Raw genomic sequence first — 20,983 nt, 5'->3', positions numbered from 1 at the left:
CTGTACACACATATGGTATCCTTTCAACGTGTGACAGCAGTCTCAGCAGGTTGCCACTGTAATGCTGCCACAGATATTTACAACATCACAGAGTACTTGAGCAGCAAAGCTGATTCTCTCCAATTGACTATGAAAAACGGCACAGCGAGGTTCCCCGGGTTGGATCAAAGGGAAAGATGCTTCAATACTTTGGCTCCATTTCATTCGTTAAAGGTAACCTTTTTGTGCGTAGAGTAGGTGCTGGCTGTGTAGTCAACAAGAAGTGAGCTGTCAAATCAAGAAACTAGAGGAGTGGCAGTGACCTCATGTAAATAAAACACAATCCTCTCATTAGAGAGATTAGAGGAATGGGATATGGAAGGTGAGCAAATGTCTCTCTGACTGCTACTCTAAAGGACAAACATGTTGGTGGAGGGTGTTGTGCTCCTTCAGTATGACACAGGTATTCGAACAGATGGCATGACCTGCGTGGTCCCCGTTTCTCTCCACACTCTGCATGGTCAACTAAACGTCCAGGACAATGACAGCAACATGGCAATTACAGTCCATGAATAAACCATGGGATGACTTTGTTTTGAAAACATGTCATTCCCAAACAGTGGGACGCCTGATTTAAGCTCACATATTTTTATTTATTTATTTTTTGGTAAATGTTCCTTTTAAAATTAAAGCAGAAAGAGACAGTTGAAAGGCTGACAGATTTAAATCTGAAAAAAGAAATGAATGAAGAAAATGGATGAGACTGTCTGATGTTTTAAAAAAAAGGGGGGGTGGGGGAGTGACAGATAGAGATGGGGAGGCACAGTGAGGTTAGAAGGATTTAGCAGATGGGGACTAGTCCCTGTGTAAATATGCCTTATATAAAGCTTTTAATAGATTTCCTGTGGGTTTTAAAAGACCTTTTTCGGCCTGACCTGCTCCCCCCCCCCCTCTCTCCTTGTCAAATAGCAATAAGCGGACAGCTTTAAAAGTCTCTAATTATTCACAAAACATATCCCTGTGTGGCCCTGGAGAGGCCGTGGGCTGTAAAGTAAAGGCTTTTTACTGTGGGGGGGAGGGGTCCACTTGTGTATAACTGGCTCTGTTTTGTGGGTGACAGGGAAGCAAGAGCTCTGTCTGTGCTCTGGCCTTAACATGATGCTGGATACGGAGTCAGGGAAAAGGGAAGTTGTCTTTCTCCAACGACTCTAACTTAAACTCAATCATTTTTCTCTGAGTGTTGCTTCAGGCCTCCCCTCCCTCTCTCAGGCTTCAGTCCCACTATCCCTAAAGTTGTTTCTTCTTCCCTCTGACCTCTCCATTTCTGCCTCTCCACCCTTCTATCTCTGTCTTTGTTCTGCCAAATGCTGTCAGTGTCTCGACTCTCATTCTTTAGTTTCCCTGAGCTCAGCTGTTGGCTGTCACTCCGCCACACTGTCTCACTCCATCTTCTTTTTGCCTCTCTTCTCGTTCCTCGTTCTGCAGCGAGCGATAAAAATCATACTCACATTATTTGTTGGTGTATTGACAATGATACTGCCTGTCTGTGTTTTTCTTGTTTTGTGCTTTTTACACGATGGGTATAATATAGGAATGTAGAGATTGTGTCATTTCAGATGACAGCTAACTTTCTTTTATAGCTAACATTTATATTCAGTAACTGGCTAAAGAAGAGACAGAATGACTGCTGCTCTTTCTTACTTTGCTGTTTTACTTCCATTTATGTAGCTGTTATTGTTTAATCCAAAATCACACTTTTAGCAATCAAGTAAACAGCCATGGGCACTCTCAGGAAGGATTGTTTCTTCTACTTGAACTAACTAAATATTAAATTACCTCTGTCCATCACAATCATTCTTCTGCATCTGTATTTTATCAGAAGTAAGTCCAAAGTGGCTATGTGCTGGGCTACTTGTTGGGACTTATAGACTTCATATATTTAGTAGTAGGTATGGCGTCTGCTTAAATTGCTAAATACACTATCTATCCATCCATCCACTTCCGCTTATCCTTTTTCAGGGTCGCGGGGGTGCTGGAGCCTATCCCAGCTGTCTTAGGGCGAGAGGCGGGGTACACCCTGGACAGGTCGCCAGTCTGTGGCAGAGCTAACACATAGACAGAGACAACCATTCGTGCTCACATTCACTCCTGCACTCACAACTATGGGCAATTTAGAGTTCCCAATTAACCTATCCTCACTAACTGCATGTCTTTGTACTGTGGGAGGAAGCTGGAGTACCCGGGGAGAACCCACGCAAACACAGGGAGAACATGCAAACTCCACACAGGAAGACGCTGGCCTGATGGTGGAATTGAACTCAGGACCTTCTTGCTGTTTACACTAGAAAATATATTCATATTCTTAGAAAAAACTATTATTAGCGACTTGTGTTTATACGCTGCTCTCAAGACAAAGCTGCGTTTGGTTCATTTTAAGATAAATTTCTCTACTTTTATCCTATTACGCGTGACTGTAAGTTCAACATAAATGCAACATGTTGACATGGAAAGCAACATGTAAATATGAACAACCTACAAATCTGCTCTCCTCTACTATCATGTTATACCAATGGACTGATACATATTTCAACTGTCTACATTATATGAAAAATATGGCAAAACATATAGCATATAAACAGCAGTAATACACTGAAAGCATACGTCCGTAATTCTTAAAGTTTTAACAGTCAGTTGTGTTTAAACGCAACCTGTGCCCAGTCATCCTCTTAAATGTAAATGTAGGTATAATCTTGTCCATTAGTTTCTCTTGTTTGAATTCATTTCTTCTTCCCTGTTCATCCACACCCTGCTTAATCTCAAACTATTCCAGATATTGTACAAACACCTGGCCCACCATATGTGACAAAAAAGCCCAAAAACAAAAACAAAACAACATTACCTCTTTTGCAATGATCTGCAATTATATTCAACTTCTTTTCTCCTCATCAAGTTCCAACTATGAACAAACAAAATCTACTTTAATTGTCCATAATGAATAGATCATTCAGATATAGAAGTGTGGCACAGAGCGACTTCAACTTACTTACAAAAGTATCTGCTGATGATAAAGAGCGCTTTGCAAAAACACTTATGTTAGAGAACTGCATTAAGCTGGAAAGCGCTACAAAGTAATCAGAGAGTTACAATATTTAATCACTTCACACTGATGATTGTCTAGAAATTGTGGACAATTAAAAGGAGACAATTTTGTTCTGTTATTACTCTCCTTAAGTGGGCACCCAGCTAGGATGGTACCAAAGGCACAATGTAGAATGCTCAATGAGGCGAAGAAAAATCCCAGAGTAACAGCTAAAGGCTCAGAGAAATCACTACAGATGGTAACGTTATGCTCATGAGAATAGAGATGTAGAGAAAGAGTTGGTGTGCTGGTGCCTTTGGGCCTAGACAGCTTGCCGTCATCGGGTTTATCAAAGGGTCTTACAGTGGGGCAGCTAAAACTAAGAAGGAGATGGAGCAAGCAAATGACCCTTTTAAACATTAAAGTAAATGTATTACAGAGTGGTTCAAACAAATAATAATAACAATAATCTAGAGTGGCCCAGCCCTAAAAATGATTCCAAACATCCATATATGACCTGCATTTGTTGGAAATGCTTCTCCAAAGTAATTTATGGCATCTGTCAAACATGAGGAGCAAACTAAAAGAACAAGAAAAAGTACAAGAAAAGCTACCCGATTAAGAAGGGCATTTAATCTAAAGCATCAAATACTGTATAGTACACTACTCTTATCACACCACACATTTCCCCCAGAAAGCTACATACATTCTGCGAGCGTGTCTTTCACCATATCTCCTCTCTCTCATCCATCTGGCTGAACCATCAACCCAGCAAACAAATAAAACTTTCTCTTTTTTCCATCTCTCTTCTCCGCGAGGCTCTCCCTTTCTCAAAATCTGGTGCAGCCTTCTGCGCTTCCCACTGGCAGCAAAGCACTGACAAATGGCTGCTCAGTGTACCCACTGACGAGCTTTCACACCAACTGACACTATTAATCCCTATTGGGTAAGAAAAGTGAGACATGATGTTCCTATCAAGGGCAGATTGGGGTATATACAAAGCCACTTTGCTTGCTCGCATGGGACATGCAGGACAGAAGGCATTAAAACTCAGTGTTGATACATCACAACACTGTACTATATGTAAGTGTTGAATAAATAGGGAATAATTGAACATGCACTGTAATTCTATGAACATTTAGTCTCTCCCTCTCCTGTCTCACCTTCCTCTTTCCATTAGTAATTTAGGAAAGAAAAGAAAGTGGGATAAGAACGAAGGTACAGTGAGGGGAAGAAGCACTATATGGACACAGATAATGAGAACTCATTTCACACAGTGAGAGCAAATAAAAAAATGGAAGACACGGTTTATATGATCTAGATCCCAGCCACATCAACTACTGTAATGAGGGTTTGTATAATCTGCCATCTGTCCTACAATTACATATCTTCAGTAATGCCAAAGATGTAACATGAGGGGGATGGATAGGCTGCAGTAGATATGTCAAACTGAGGAACATGAGACAGGGTACGACGAACGAGCAGCATTTTTTCTTATCTCAAACTCTTACATTTAAATGGCAGATAAGAGAAATCACAGTCATTCACCAGTTGGCATTTTGAATAGACCGAGGAAAAAAACAGACAAAATCAATAGTGAGAGGGAGACAAATATCAGACGTCTTCTCCTGCATCTTCACCTCATATTACTGAGGTATGAGGAGAGGATCGAAGAGCAGACAAAGATCTGATTTGTCCTGCAGTCTTGTCACTCCATGTGTTTCTGTGCGAAGAGACAGCTGTGATGACTGCTTCCATATGAATCATGTGTCTGTGTTGTGCCACAATATCTTCCTCACTTCCCTCGAGTGGTAAATAATAGGCTGTCAAAATCTGTTTCACCAAAAGTACAGACATAAAGATACTTTCAGCTCCACCAAGAGCCAAAAGGCCAGACGCTTTAGTCAGTCAGTCAACTTGGAGACTGTCATCCTCCACCTGTCCTCCTCAGTGCACTAGAATTGAAACCAAGCTTAATGCTTTAATACGACGAAGTTAAATCTCTGCTCCCTGTGGCTTTTGAAATATCAGTGACATGTAAAAAAACATGAAAGTTCCTCTGATATCAACTTCTACAATGGCTTAGCAGACTATTAATCCTTCTTACCATCACTTTCTTTCTGCGTGTGACTAAATAAAATTGTTTAAGAAGCTCAAATTCTCCCTAGATACATGTCAGCTTTGCTGCAAATGACTGTTTATCCATTCTTGTCTGTCTAGTGCTTGACTGCTAAAAAGTGGGGCAATTTACTTTCTTATCTATGTCCCATGTCAGTGCATTTAAAGTGCCAATGTCACCTTTGAATGAGCAAGCACGCTCGGCCAAAGATCCTCAACAAGTCAGCAGCGTTTACCTGTTGCAAGCCACACAGTTGTAAATGTATTAAAAGTGATGAAAGTGCCTTTTTTTCTGTCTAAGTTGTTGTTGTTTTTTCATTTTGCAACTGAATTTATGTGCATGTGGTTTAGGACTGCTTCTGAATGTCCATGTGACCTCTGCCAGTCTGTGACGGCAGGCATATGGCACCACTCTACCTCTGCCAGTATGAGTCTACGCCTTTGACAGTGCCAGCTCAGTGGCCCCACAGACCTCTACCATTTTGGCTGTGCACCAAGAAAACAAGTTAATGTTGGTAATTAGGACAGAAAGCTAGTGAAGAGAGCGGAGGAAGAGCTGCCGCGCTGCATGGTTTCTGACAAACTTGGCTTAGGCCTGACATAGCAGAGATAAGAAAGGATTTTTGAGTGTTGAACTTCCAAGAAATTCTTGAAATATTTGATAGAATTATGCAGGATTTCCAGAAAACTCACTGATACTAAATGACAGGGTGCTTTAAGAGTAGGCTGGAAATCAGTCAAAGAAATGCCATGTCGACGTTTAAAAGGGAGCTTTGACGCTAGTCATGTCTAATGTAAGATGTTGTGGGTGTGGATGTTGCAAAATTTATTTTCCTTCTGCGGCTGCTTTGCTTTTTCATTCCACACCATGAATAAGAAAATATGTTTGGTCAATGAAATCACTTACATGTTTGTGAATGCAAAAACATATCCTGTGATCTGCAAAATGATAAAACACAAGGCACAGGAGGAAAAAATAGAACATAATAAAGCTTCTTGCTATGATCAACCCTTGAAATCTATTTAGATTTGTGCAATTAGTCTACATGGTCCAGTATCAGACTGCCTACTTGGCTGTGGTCCTAGCTTGGCTGTTTCATATCAATGTGACTCCTCATTTTCTAAGTAGCACCGTTTTAAATTATGCCAAAACCATCACCACATTTAGATGCAGCCCCTCGCTATTCAGACAACAGATGTTTGCAGGGCATATTAAATCAGAAAAGCAGACATCATCCACATATGACTGCTTTAAAAGCCAAATGAGAGTGTTTGGCTGTTTTGTTGCTGAGAGAAGTCATGACGGCAAAGATAAGCTAACCTGAGACCAGCTCAGGAGAGTCTGCTGAAATAATGCAGTTACTATAACAATATTAGGCCCATACCGCACTCAGCACTGCTTTAATCTTGCCTTGGACAAAAGATTACATGCATAAAGCTTTATGGAAGCAGCGAGAAGTCAGAGTAAAAGGCAGAGAACCTACGTGAACTGTCCACTGTGTGCTGGAAGATCATGCTGGTTTGAAGCAAAGACTTTGTAGTTAAACTTTACCCCACTTGGAAAATTACTAATTCAACACATGTCCCAGGCTACAGACACACATACATACATGCACAAAGCTATAATTAAACCCTGCTGAACAGATTACACTTCCACAGCTGCTTTCTCTATCAATAATCCACTGCTTAATACGCCTGTCTGCTGCTCCTGTTGTTACAGCAGGTGTGTCAACTACACACAAAAGACAGCAAAATCACATCACTTCAGCCATGCATGGCTTGAAATGTAATCATTATTTTGGATCAAATATTTTCATCCTGACACAATAATTTATCCTAATAATGATAAATTGCAGTTTGATGTTTCAATAATGCCACCAGAAATTGGCTGGATCTCTGTTTGACCTCAAATACCAACTGCAGTTGAAAGGACAACTGATAGAAAATGAGGAAGATATTCACACTAAGTGGCCTTGCCAAATTGAGTGGATTAATTACACAAACAGCAAAACAACCGAGGAATCACAATAGCTCTGTCTGCGAGATGCAAGAAAGGCTTTAAATTGAAGATGAATAAGTGATATGTGCAAAAGGAGAAATCACATCAAATAAAAAGGAGGGCAAATTATTTGTACTACCTCTGGTTTCCAGGGTAATTTCTTGGTGTGCTGGCTGAGGAACTTCCGAATACGGGCGTGATCTCTGCCGTCAGCCCCTGCTGTCATTGGCTCGTCATCCTTGAAAAACATACAAAAGAAAAAACAGCACTTTTAAAAATCAGTTACCATAAACCAACACCGATAAAAGGAGTCGACTAATGGCGGTCATGGATCTCAGTGGTTAGACTAAGGCCTTACATTCATGAAAGCACAAATCCATTCACCCATTCACCCATTCATCCATCCATCGATTACTGAGGTAATCTGACTCTCCAGAGGCTGCATATAACTGATATAGGAAATGAAAACACATACTGTACATCGTGAAATAACAGGAAACATCTTTATTTCCCTTCTGTTAAAACCTTGTGTAAATGCCTCCGTACTATTCACGCCTAATCCAGCATTTTGAATTGCCAAAGCCCTAATGTCCAACATACTCCAGTTATTCACCCTGCGGCCAAGATTTTTCCTCCAGGGGACTAAGCCTCGTGCTCCAGCCAGAGCACTGCAGGGCTCTTTCTCTGTGGTCTGCTAAGAGGCATGTACATGCTAATGCTGCGCTGTGACAGGTGGGACAGAGCAGAGAGGAGAGCAAGTTCTCAGCCAGCTATGAGGAGATAAAAGGCTGTGTGCCTCCCAGAGGAGGAACAAAGTCGCAGAGCTGTTAAATGAGTGGCAAAGCATCCTCCATTTAGCAGAGATGTCAAAAGAGGCACACCTCCACTGAGAAAAGCTGGAGAGGTTTTCAGCACCCCTGAAATGAGGGGCTTTTGTCGAGAAGGCGCTAGTGTTTGCAAAAGATTCAGGGGAGGAGGAAAAAAAAGATTTTTTTTTTTTTTTTTTTAGAGTGGAGGAAGCAAAGAGCCAGAGCTGTCAGATGCCAAGCCTTTGATTACTTTTTTAACTTCCAAGGGAGAGAGATGAAGGAGGGCAGGGAAAATAATGATGAAGAAATGTGACAACAGGCTCCCCTCCTGTCTGTCACCAGAGGAGCGTAAAGTACCTGCTGTTTGTGGGTACCAAAAGACTCACAAACAGACTTAGTTCTGTTGCATTTGTGCATGGCGTGCACACACACACACACACACACACACACACACACACACACACACACACACACACACACACCAACTCAACTAAGGACAAAACATTTATATTGCATCAGCTGGTGTCTCATATAAATCAAAAACAACAGGAACACAAAAAGTATGAGAAAGGACTCAGCGGTCAGTCTGATGAATCAAGAGCTGTTTGAACACTAGCAAACTAAATCCCAGTGCCTGAAGCAAAAATATTTTTTGACACATTCGCTGGAAAGCTTACATGACGCTGAATCTCAAATATTTTTGCTGTTTCACAGCCTTCAACAGCAGATTAAGTTTTGTTAGTAGAACTTTAGTTATGAACCAATAACTGAAAACCTCGCTAATTAAAAGCCCCTTGCTCAGTCTTTAATGAATCCACAGTTAGACTTTTTAAACAGGCTCATCTTTAAATATTAATTTCCACAAAGCTCCATACTTTGACCAGTTTTCTTTCTAATATTACTAGGCATTTATTATGATTATTATTGAGATCCACTCATCCTTCTTTATGTTTGAGGTGTTGTTTATCTCAGCATAAAAGCTGCAAATCTCGGTAGTCTTATAGTAAAGTTTAGACCTTGGGTCGTCTCGGTGACATTGCTTATTATATGCAAACCAAGAGTCTCTTGTTCCTGACAAGTCAGCTTTAACCGTTTACAGGTGGGAGCGATGTTTGAATGATGATTAAAGACAATTCGTGTACAACACAGAGATTTTGTAGTGCGTGGTTACTGATTCTAATTTAAAGAGCTAATGTTTTAGAAATAACTTGAAAGAACAGACTTTACTTCTTCACTGTGGACAGTAATTCACAGGGACACAACTCAGTAAACTGCTGCCTCAGCGTGATCTAACTCAAAGTCTGCTTATCGATGCAATACTAAAAGGTACAGTTAACTCATTGACCCGAGGCTGCGCTGCATTCTTCATGAGCTGTATCTCCTTTTTTTCCCACTATAGTGTGTATTGACTTTCCACTTTGACAAGTTGTTGCTATTACTTACAATGCACAAATACTCACAAAGACTCATTATTTCAGACTTACAAATCTCATTGTTTGCTGGCACAGGGCCCAGAACCATGTTAACATGTTTTACTGATAATTAATGTTGATACTAACTGGGGCCTGTCAGATGACATTATATATTAGAAGTTGCATCAAGGCAAAACAGGAAATATCAATCACACTGATGAGGCTGCCTATTTATCATATGTTTACAACACTATTTACCTTTTTGACTTTTACTCAAATGGAATAACAAATGATCTATTACACAGCGCACACAGATCTGCTGTGGGAGGAATGAATCAGGGACATAAGGAGTTGAGTGATAGAACCGATCAGAGAGATTTTATCACTGAAATCCATCCATCTCGACTGTCAAAACCCTCGCTTTTGTGGGTGCTTGCCTCCCAGCTGTTTCCTTCCAGGCTCCACATGTTCAGAGAGCGAAATTCAAATGGATGACCTTGCTGATCCTAGGCTTGGAAAACAGCTGGGAACAGTGTCCTGGAATACCAATGAGCTTAATTAATCTGCTTTGCTAAACACAAACAAGCACCAGCATCTGCAAAAATCGGTATCGCAGAGAACGGGAAAGAGGGGCAGGGAAGTGGGGCTCATCTCACAAATCTTTTTTTTCCCCCTCCACCATCTATTACCAGCCAACTAAGACAGAATCCACAAGTCCACAAATCCTAATTTCCAACCACGTGAGACTTGATAACCACAGTGGACTAATTGCAATAAATTAACTTCTTTATTCATATTAACTGCCCCACAGGTATACAGTATGTTAATTAGCCCTAACATAATAGTAATAATTCTTCTGATTTTGCATGTTGTAGTTTCAGTGAATCAGCAGTGGCTCCTGGTAACTGATTGATCTAATTAAAATATGGAAATAGATGCAAAGACACTGGGATATGACAAGTGACTAATCACAAATTATTCATCATTTATAATAATGACAAAAACTATTTTGGGGGAATAAGAGAAAAGTAAGAGAAGTGAAGTAAGTAAAGAGAAAATGAGAATCAATAAGCAAGATAACACGGGACAAATGAAAGGTGATGAACACAAAAGAGGTCAAATATTATCAGTGGCACAATAAAGAGGAACAGGAACAACTGAGAGAAGTTTGATAACAGTGCACGGTATGTTTAGGAAGTCTAGTCCTCAGAAATCTCTCCGGCACAGCCAATGTCTGCAGTGAATGTAGACTGCCAGAATCCCCTTTACTGAACAGACCAAACAGACCACTGTCTGCTTCGTTTCTGAGGAGTACCAGATAGCTCTGTGCAGCATTACACACTCACCAGCACCGGTGATCTGTATGTGATGTGACTACAGCTGAAGAGATGGATTTTCAGTTCGCAACTTTCTGGACACACCGGGATCCATAAATTTACTGTTTCTTTCTAGCACAGTTAAACAGTAAGAGGGGAAAAATAACTTCAATTTATTTTATTGAAAAGGAAAAAAAAACTGTGCTAGCTTAATTTAAATTAACAGGGACAAAGGCAGGTTCTCAGGCCTACAGCTAGACTTTCCTCGCTGCAGTAGTAACAAAGTAAAAAAAGCACAGCACATTTTCTTATCCTTACCCAAGGCTAACTTCAACATCTAAATGATAATCTAACTTAAAAAAAGGAAATGAAGCGCCATGGGTGGGCTTGATTTTAATCTTATTCTTGTCAGTTTGTTGCTTTTCACTACTTTACATCATCATGAAGAAAAATAAAGGAAAACTGGGTCTGTGATAAACAAAGAAAGCAGCACAGGGAACAATAAGAAACCTTTGATTTTCAAAATGCTCCGCTTGACGGCTGAGGGAGATGAGTCAGACAAAAACATTATTATGTGGCTCACTTTTTCCGCTTCTTTATGCCTTAAAGGGCAATTATGCCAGCTTAACAGAGATATGTATTAGAGAAAATTACTGAATTATCACCACAAGAGTCTTTTAGGGATCCAAAAACATGTTTATGCAAGTCCTTGGACATTTTTCAAGGAGCACAACAAGGTCATTATTTGAAAGGGCCCATACATTGCGCTTCACTAACCACCAACACGCTCACTATGGCAACACAGGGTTTTTCAGCAGCGGCTGGTATAAAAAAAGCTTATGAGCTAGCGCCTGAGTTTATACATTTTTCCTCATTTGTTCTGTGCATTACAATATAAGAGGGATACTCCCATACAGCTTATGACAAAATTTAATCCGAAGTGATTGATGGCCCTAATCACAACCTTTTGACCTCCCCCTCCCCCCCCCCCGGAAGTGTGTAATGAGCGTGACGAATTGCATCCGGAGAAGGGGGGGTGAACCCCGGAAGCGCGCCATCTGTCGCTAAGCGTGTCGAATTGCATCCTGAGAAGGGAGGGGGGAAACCTCCGGAAGAGCGCCATCTGTTGTTGGGAAAAAAAAGTTTTTAGAGGGAGGGAGTGCAGCGGGGGAGGAGAATAAAAAAGCAGAGAGGTGGAGTCCGTCACAATTTCTAAGGCACAGACGCAAGATGGATTTCCTTCTGCAGCCCAGCAGCGTTCCTGTGTCCGATGAGATCTGCTCTCCCAAAGAAGAAGGCTTTGAATATGACATATTCAAATACAGCATATTTACTATGGAAGGCCTCGATCCAGACCTTATGACCCTACCGGAAATACTCCGGAAGTGTCTAGTCATTTTCAGACCTGATGCGTCATGTTCCCTAAGCACAGCGGTGATGCAGCAGCTGATTCTGTGCTGTATAGAGAGACAGAGCGGCAGCTAGTTTTCCGCAAACTCATAGTCTGAATTCTGTTTCAATATTATGACAATTTTCTCTGTTTTTTACAATAGCGGGTGTAATTTTACTTTCTTAAGCTGCACCGGCGTTTGTAATGGGAATAAAGAGTGACTTCCTGTAGAGATTTCAATAGTATTTTATTTTCCTATAATACAGACGCTGTAAAAAACCTTTAAGATACACCATAGCTTGTGATGAAAAGAAGAACTTTCTATCCGCTTGTAACCTACAGGCTGCCTATGTGTAAAAAATGAATAAATATCCCTTAGTGAATACTACTTTTCCTTTTGAGAGACTGAAAAACAAACCATAATTGCAGCGACAGGCGATCTTGTTTCACACACACACACACACACACCGCGGGTCAAGGAGGAGTGAGACGGCGGAAGAGTTTTTTTTTTTCTTCATTACTTTTACAATGGGTTTTCTCAATAGATAGAAAATGATGACGCTGAGGAGTCAACATCCGATATTATCATTGCTTGTAACCCGGTAAATAATTTCGTACATCTCCCCATAAAACAAGTCTTAGTGGAAAAAAGCTCATATTCGAATACGTTTATTAAAGCACCCCCCCCCCCCCCCCCCCCCCCCCCTCTGTGGGAAAGAGTCAACCATGAGGCGAAAAAAATCCCACATTGACAGCTAACTCAAGAGACAAAAAGCATTAGAACTCAAGTCATTACCTTACTTAAGGATAAATAAGTTAATTAATTACATTAATGCATAAGCAGAAAATAACCTACAGTAACTGCTTTGCGATATGGAAGTGCAAAAGACAACTGAAAGGGAGGATAGTTTCTATATATGTGGTTTCTATTAAGGGACAGAGGAACGATAAGAAACGATAAGAAATCAAGGACAAGGAGTGTGGTGTAGATAAGTGAGGAAATCCAATCATTACTACAAATTTAGTTGAAATTTAAATATTTTAACTATGGTGTGTGAGGTGGGCCCCTGGGTGCCTCCTGTGAGGGCTGTCTGTTTTCCACATTCTGCAACGGTAAAATTACGACTTTGAGGCGGATATTTGTTTTACCAAATGGACAAAACCCGTCTCCTGTTGACAAAACTCGCCTCATGGTTGACTCTTTCCCACAGAGAGGGGGGGGGGGGGGGGGGGGGGGGGGGGGTGCTTTAATAAACGTATTCGAATATGAGCTTTTTTCCACTAAGACTTGTTTTATGGGGAGATGTACGAAATTATTTACCGGGTTACAAGCAATGATAATATCGGATGTTGACTCCTCAGCGTCATCATTTTCTATCTATTGAGAAAACCCATTGTAAAAGTAATGAAGAAAAAAAAAAACTCTTCCGCCGTCTCACTCCTCCTTGACCCGCGGTGTGTGTGTGTATGTGTGTGTGTGTGTGTGTGTGTGTGTGTGAAACAAGATCGCCTGTCGCTGCAATTATGGTTTGTTTTTCAGTCTCTCAAAAGGAAAAGTAGTATTCACTAAGGGATATTTATTCATTTTTTACACATAGGCAGCCTGTAGGTTACAAGCGGATAGAAAGTTCTTCTTTTCATCACAAGCTATGGTGTATCTTAAAGGTTTTTTACAGCGTCTGTATTATAGGAAAATAAAATACTATTGAAATCTCTACAGGAAGTCACTCTTTATTCCCATTACAAACGCCGGTGCAGCTTAAGAAAGTAAAATTACACCCGCTATTGTAAAAAACAGAGAAAATTGTCATAATATTGAAACAGAATTCAGACTATGAGTTTGCGGAAAACTAACTGCCGCTCTGTCTCTCTATACAGCACAGAATCATCTGCTGCATCACCGCTGTGCTTAGGGAACATGACGCATCAGGTCTGAAAATGACTAGACACTTCCGGAGTATTTCCGGTAGGGTCATAAGGTCCGGATCGAGGCCTTCCATAGTAAATATGCTGTATTTGAATATGTCATATTCAAAGCCTTCTTCTTTGGGAGAGCAGATCTCATCGGACACAGGAACGCTGCTGGGCTGCAGAAGGAAATCCATCTTGCGTCTGTGCCTTAGAAATTGTGACGGACTCCACCTCTCTGCTTTTTTATTCTCCTCCCCCGCTGCACTCCCTCCCTCTAAAAACTTTTTTTTCCCAACAACAGATGGCGCTCTTCCGGAGGTTTCCCCCCTCCCTTCTCCGGATGCAATTCGTCACGCTCATTACACACTTCCGGGGGGGGAGGGGGAGGTCAAAAGGTCGTGATTAGGGCCATCAATCACTTCGGATTAAATTTTGTCATAAGCTGTATGGGAGTATCTCTCTAATATATTCTGTAATATTCTATAATACAGGTACAAGTATAGCAAATGAGATGTGAAGGGTAAGTCTGTCACTCACACAAAGGTGAATTTCTCGTGGGTGGTCATTGCTTCTCATGACAATATATCGGCAGAGAACATTGCATTTATTGTTGTAACTGCAATGCTATTTAGCTGTAAATAAAAAGAGTCAGGGACATAATTATATCTTTCTACCTATAGACAGTATATTGAGGAAACAATGCCCCGAAAGCATGTTCATATTATATAATTCATGTTCATCAAAGAGTTTAATCTTAAACTGTGAAAGCTGCCTGACCAACCCTGGCCATTTTTATAAAAATTGTGTCTATCACTAGCACATCAGCGCTGCTAGAAACTGAAATTTAATTTTGCCTGCAAACTGTCGTGGCCGCTCTGAGTGTTGGCTAATGAATAGAATTGTCCTGGGAACCACCTCGGTGATCCTGGATCAGTACTCGAGTGTGCTGAGAGGTTGAATAAATCTGCACCCTGATCTCACAATCTAGTTCTAGTCTATTTCAGTAAGAATACAGCTTTTGGAGTCCCAATACCCTTACAACCAAAATCCCTATTTCATTTAACAAAGTAGCTGGCACTGCTGAATAGAAATCAGCTCAACCAAATGCATTCAGTTAAATGATTGCAGAACAAATCCCAACCAAGAGAACCAAGGAATGCAACTATTTTTGTCTCACTGCTTGCATTATTCATGTAAGAAATTACATGCTGGTCAATGGAACAACAGTAGCAAGGCTGAGTGAGGAGGAGAAGGAGAAAAATGGAACATAAATAAGGAACGGCTGCAGCCGATAATAAGAGTGATAGAGTCAGGAGCTCCAATTCATTGGCTGGAAGATTAATGGTGCAGAGATGAATACAGCAGGGAGACAATAAGACACAAAAGGGGAAGAAGGAGGAGAGAGAGGGAGGCAAGAGAGGAGATGGACAGATGGGGAGATGAAAAACTGCAGACAGTTGAAGCAGAAAAGTTAGAGGGTGACCTGTTTGGTATTTACAGAGCACAGATTTTCATGTGATGATGTGTGTAGTGTGTGCACGCATTCATTTTTACTGAAAACATGTGTCTGCATTCATGCATCTAAATGTACAGCCAGCACAAACTGAGTAAGTCGACATCGATTTAATTTAATTTTGGTGGCTGTGTCAGAACTGTATGGAAATATTTAATTAGTTTTCACAATATAACTTATACATTTATAGCTGTTTATACTGTTATACGTACCTTTCGGTACAGCATTAGGAAAATACTCTGTGAAATGACAGTTCAAAGTGTCTTAGATCTTTATCATTTCTGTGTGAATAGTAGTTGATTAGGACAGGGGTCTTATTTAGTGAAAAAGGAGAGATCACGTGAAAGGAATCGAGAACAAACGCAGAGAGTAGAAAGAGAGAGCCAGAATCTGAGCAGGAATCCAGCCTGATGCCAAACACACTGTAAGTTTGAACAGCATGTCAGTATTTTGTTGCCCGGGCAATGAAATGTATTACTCTTCTACCATCGAGCAATTGGGAGGAAAGAGAGAAATGAAGCCACATTAGGCCTGACTTTTATGTCCAGGCTGATTACTATTGACGGGGTGTGACACGGGGCAGCCGGCAAACAGAACAGGCAAACACTCAACTGCCAATCATCGCTGACCTGCCGGGGCTCAGTCTGACCTAATCAACACACAGCCTCCTTCAGAGGTGGCCTCACACAGTGATGGATATACACAGATGTACCGACAAACAATTCTGCAGTGCCATAAGGCTACAGTGATGTTGAAAGTACTGGTAAAAACAGGTTTCTTATCAAATATAAGCAGAAGGACAAAAATGTCAAAAGTGTGGATAAATAGTATTTTCCTATTCATATTTTCAAAATATGAACTTGTTGCTACATTACTTGTTCATAAAATAGAGTATTTTATCAAAAAGCACCTGGTTCCTTTCTTTGAGAGAGCACTGTTCCGCCAAGAAATTGAAAATACATGAATCACTTTCTTATAATGACACGAATGCTGAAGAAAAGGCTTTTTGTGGGATGTCGTTTGCTTGTTCCAACAACGACAGAGAGAAAAAAATATAGCAGAGGAGAAGAGTTTCAAATGTCACAGAAAAGTTTATAGAGTGACAGTACTTGTTGGATTGTGTAGATTTGCTGCCAGGGTTTTGGACATATTAAGCCTTTCCCGTACTTTGGTGGGTAATCTAATTAGGATCCTGTTACAGTAAATCCAGATGAGACGAAACAAATAGACGAAGGGTTTGTGCAAGCGGGTCTGATCGACCTTCTGCTGTCTATGTTGCAGCTTCTGTTTGTGAATTCGCTTTAAGTTCCATTTTATATTCTGTCTTTTTGTCTTACAATCTGTGCATGTCTACATCTGAAATTCTCTGCTGGTGTTATTTGGTTTTCTTACAAGGGGTAGAGTGTGATAGGCACAGAAGTGGTTTGGCAATGATGAAACAGGCTGCTTTCCTGGGGCGAATAGCATCTAAAATGCAATGCCTGACCTGAAAACGAAAGCACTTTTCTCTCTCCGTTGCTTCACCTGTTCATGTGTGTTTGTGTGTTTAAGAATGTGAACTCCGCTATGAACTATGTGCGTATCACATGCCCAGCATCCAAATCTCAGCACATCTGCTAGATGGACATCAAAGCATAAAGATTTTAAAATGCTCTCTCCTCCCGCTTCACACAGCAAATTCAGAATGGGGTGACTTTTCATCCACGCAGCACACAGATGTATACCACATAACTAATTAGTAAAGGAAGCGCATCAAAAAGCTCAAGTGTATTATGAATGACAGATGCATCTGTGAAAAGTTTAATAATTGGATAGGGAATGTTCCAGAGTCTCTAATCTGAAAATGGCCATTTTTAAGCTCAACCACATTATCACATGGAACAGTAAGTACAGCCCTCCGTTTACACTCTCAACTCATTACATTTGGAATTAAGGGTTCCAGATTAGGTGCCAGTGATCTGAACCTCTTTAAACTGCTTAAAACTTTAACAGCTATAGAGTTTTCTCTCAGAAGGGTGGCTGTGGCTCAGCCAACCAGTGGCGAGTGGTTCCTGAGCTCCTTACTGTCACTGGGTGAAATCTCATGCAAAGAGGGTTTTCAGGTTGCTAGCACATGTGGTCTCCTGTATTTTGCATGGAAGACAACCATGTGTCTGTAAATACTTTCAAAAGTCACTACTAAATGGCCGGCAGTCAAACTTGAAGTGCAACCAGAAATATGGAAGTAAAAGTTTTGCGTCAGCACCACAGCCCACATGTTTAAACAGCACTACTTTTATTTTGACAAACAGCCTTCATTTCCTGTTTGTGTCACACTTTTCACAGTTTCCTCACTGATCAGAGAGCTCCTTGCGAGCGTTTGCAAGCAAGCACTCCATGGTGCTACAGGCAACTGTGGTAATCTGCTAGTGTCCATAGCAATGGCAGGGAACAAAGCGTCTCGGAAATATTACGTTTTCCTGTGCAATGAAGAAAAACGTAGCTTTTAGAAGACATTCAAGGTGAAAAGGGAGAAAACACTGATAAAACTACTTCAGTGTGCTTATGAAAAGCCAAAAAGACATTCAATTGATCCAACTTTGTCACACATTCAAAATGGCAGACAAGTTAATGTCACATGGTTAGCAATCACATGACCTCAATAATCAGCTTTTCTACTCGCTATTTAACTGTGTGGCCCTTTAAGGCTTAGAGTTAAAGCTCTGTAAGACCTCCAGGAAAAAACAGAAGAAGAAAGAAAGTCTAGCAAAATAACCAAATTATACAAAAGAAATGATCCAACTGCAAGTAGTATATTCTATTAAGTGGTTTAGCTTTAACATGACTGCCTTGCTTTAAACCTATAATTTAGTCCACTAGATGCAGTGGACCAACTTCTCTGGCATCATGACAGGAAAAAGGCAGTTTTGTGTTAGAAGGACAACCTTCTTAGATAAGTGCTCTGGAAGATTAATGATTTGCCAGTTGGGGCCATGAAAGGGACCTGAGCTATTCTGAACTCATTGTAAAGTCTTGTCATATTTTAAATGGCCAGTGCTCTCTCATTTCCAGCATCCCTGAGACATTGCGACTATATTAGAAAAGGGGAAACTTGCTGAAAAATTTAGACAATTTTATCTCTAAGGTCGACCAGTCGATGCGAAAACAAGGTTTCCAAGGACCTCGAAATTTAATTAAAAGACATGCAGGTAACTCATAAATGTAGGTGTCTAAATGAACTTTCAAAGAGAGATGAAATAGCAAAAAACTCACTTGCATGGAAGTCGTCCCAGAAAAAGCCTTCAAACAAGAAAAAAAGAGTTTCCGACAAGAAGATCCGAGTATAATTATAGCCTTCCAGTGACACAGGTGTGAACTAGTCATGTGCTATGGGTCTGAACCAGGGATACGGTTGTTTAGCCACAGTAACAGTGGACATTTGTGCAAACCAAAATGCTTTAAGGAAAATAACTTCTTACCAAATCTGAAACACGAAGGTGGAAATGACTCAGGGGCTGAACAGCTGACTGCTATTAGTTTTAAATCACATCAAAGACTGCTTAACCTCCTAAGACCCGAACTCTTCCACAACATGCATTTTTAATTTCTCTTTGATATTTGGGCATAATGGGACCTGATGAATGTAAAAACAAAGAATTACCAGATTTTTATTTTTTTTTTATTTTTTTTTTTACCAGATTTTTGTTTCTAAGAAAAATAAGAGCCACATATGAGGATATTTGTTTAAAATTTCGATAGAACAGTAGCAGTATAATGTCCTCGTAAGTGGATATCAGGTCCTTGTAGAGCAAAATTAAGTATTTTGGTCTAAATAACCCAAAATGTGATGTCCACATATGTGGACACCAGGTCCTAGGAGGTTAAAGATAACGTGAAGCCAGATGAAAATGAAACACAAGCAGAGCTATCAACGGGATTCAGAGGTTCCCTTCAATACAGATTAGCACATCCACCAAGGAATGGTTAAAAGAATAAAACGAGGGCTAATCAAGGAAATTGCCAAAGGCTGAATTTCATTCTAAAAAAATGTTGGTAAAAGGTTTAAAGAACTCACAACACTTTCAACTAAATACACACAGCATGAGACAGAGACGCGTAGACAATTATGAAAAATGCATACACATAGTTATTTCTACTAAAGAGGAAATAGCTTCTGACACCACAGAAATACTTTCCTTTTTCCCAATTCTTATTATTTTTTTTATCATTACTTATTTACTTATTTTTTATTATCTGTGATTATAAGTTAAGATGTCACGCACAGAGGACCTCAACTCCTATTGTGAAGATTTTGCCCAAAATCAACACGTATAATTCTATAATGTATATATTTATTTTATTTTATACTGCTTTGAATACATTAAGCGTACTGACAAGGGACAACAGATGCGCCAGTCATCACAACATAATCAGAAGAAACTGACTGGCTCAAAATTTGATTGCTAATGCTGAATACAAACCATTACAAAGTAAATGTATTTAAATTGCAAAAAAAACCCCAAAACAAATGCAACAGTGCAAAAATATCCAAAACCCTTTGTTATAACAACTTATTGTTTTTAACTATAAAAAGCACATTTGTAACTAGCTTCCCTAGTGATAACTGATTTCCCAGTGTCCCAGTTAACAAGTCCAGCGAGTAAACACTCACAGTAACCACCGTACTACACCGGAACACCTAACGGCATCTGAATAAAATGGGGCCATTAGTTACACCTGTATTTGACAAGTTGGAATGTTTTTTATGGGCTAAATGTGAGCTGAGCGGTGTTCTGCGTCGTGCAGCCATTTCAGCTGCAAGTTGAATTTTACCACTCACAGCTTTGTCGCCACTGTGGTGAGAAAACAGTACATTTCTGGGACTTTGGAGCAAACCTTGAAAAATAACTTTCTCCCCAATACATAAAATATTAAAGGGAGTTTGAACTCCAAATTATATTTTTCATATTTTTTTAAAGACCAAAAGAAGCCTAATGATTTATATATGAGAGTGTGCAATAAATACTCAGCACAGCTGTGTAATTACACATATCTCTGTATTTAAGAGCATCCCAGTAGACAAGACGACAATTACTGTACATCTGAAGGTCGAGCTAACAAGACATACTAACTGTGTAATTTGTGCTGGAGAACCTTTGGCATGCTGTATCTGTAATATGTGCAGCAGATTCTTTACTGCCCGGCCAATTTCTGTAACTGACATTTGTGCAGTCCAGCTTCCTCTGTCCTCCTTTAGTAGTTTCTCCCCTCTATCCATCTTCCTTGGGTAATTTTCCAGTTCTTTTCCATCTACTTTTTACTTTATTTTTAATCTAATTTAACTGATTTCCCTCCAAGTACAGAGAAAGCGAAATGAATTTTAATACAAAACCAACCCATCCCTGATTTGATATATAAGAAACCACTTATTACGTAAGCTCTTTACATGTAGTTTATGTTTGCCAACCACTCAGCATC

General features: G+C 40.2%; 1 protein-coding gene across 1 annotated transcript in view; it reads right to left on the bottom strand.

Annotated features, from left to right (window-relative positions):
- Window positions 1–20,983, bottom strand: part of b4galnt4a (beta-1,4-N-acetyl-galactosaminyl transferase 4a) — a 155,326-nt gene that overhangs the window by 58,757 nt on the left and 75,586 nt on the right. Inside the window, exon 3 of the mRNA XM_086298183.1 lies at window positions 7,315–7,413. Within this exon, the coding sequence (XP_086154309.1) occupies window positions 7,315–7,413 (99 nt within the window). The remainder of the gene's footprint in view (window positions 1–7,314; window positions 7,414–20,983) is intronic.

Source organism: Aulonocara sp. 'chitande type north' Nkhata Bay, linkage group LG7, assembly GCF_057382095.1.
Source record: "Aulonocara sp. 'chitande type north' Nkhata Bay isolate Kocher_YH1m ecotype deep benthic linkage group LG7, A_spYH_male_GT1.1, whole genome shotgun sequence".
NCBI lineage: Eukaryota > Metazoa > Chordata > Actinopteri > Cichliformes > Cichlidae > Aulonocara > Aulonocara sp. 'chitande type north' Nkhata Bay.
Note: the sequence above shows the minus strand (reverse complement) of the source record. Positions and strands in the feature narration are given on the sequence as shown.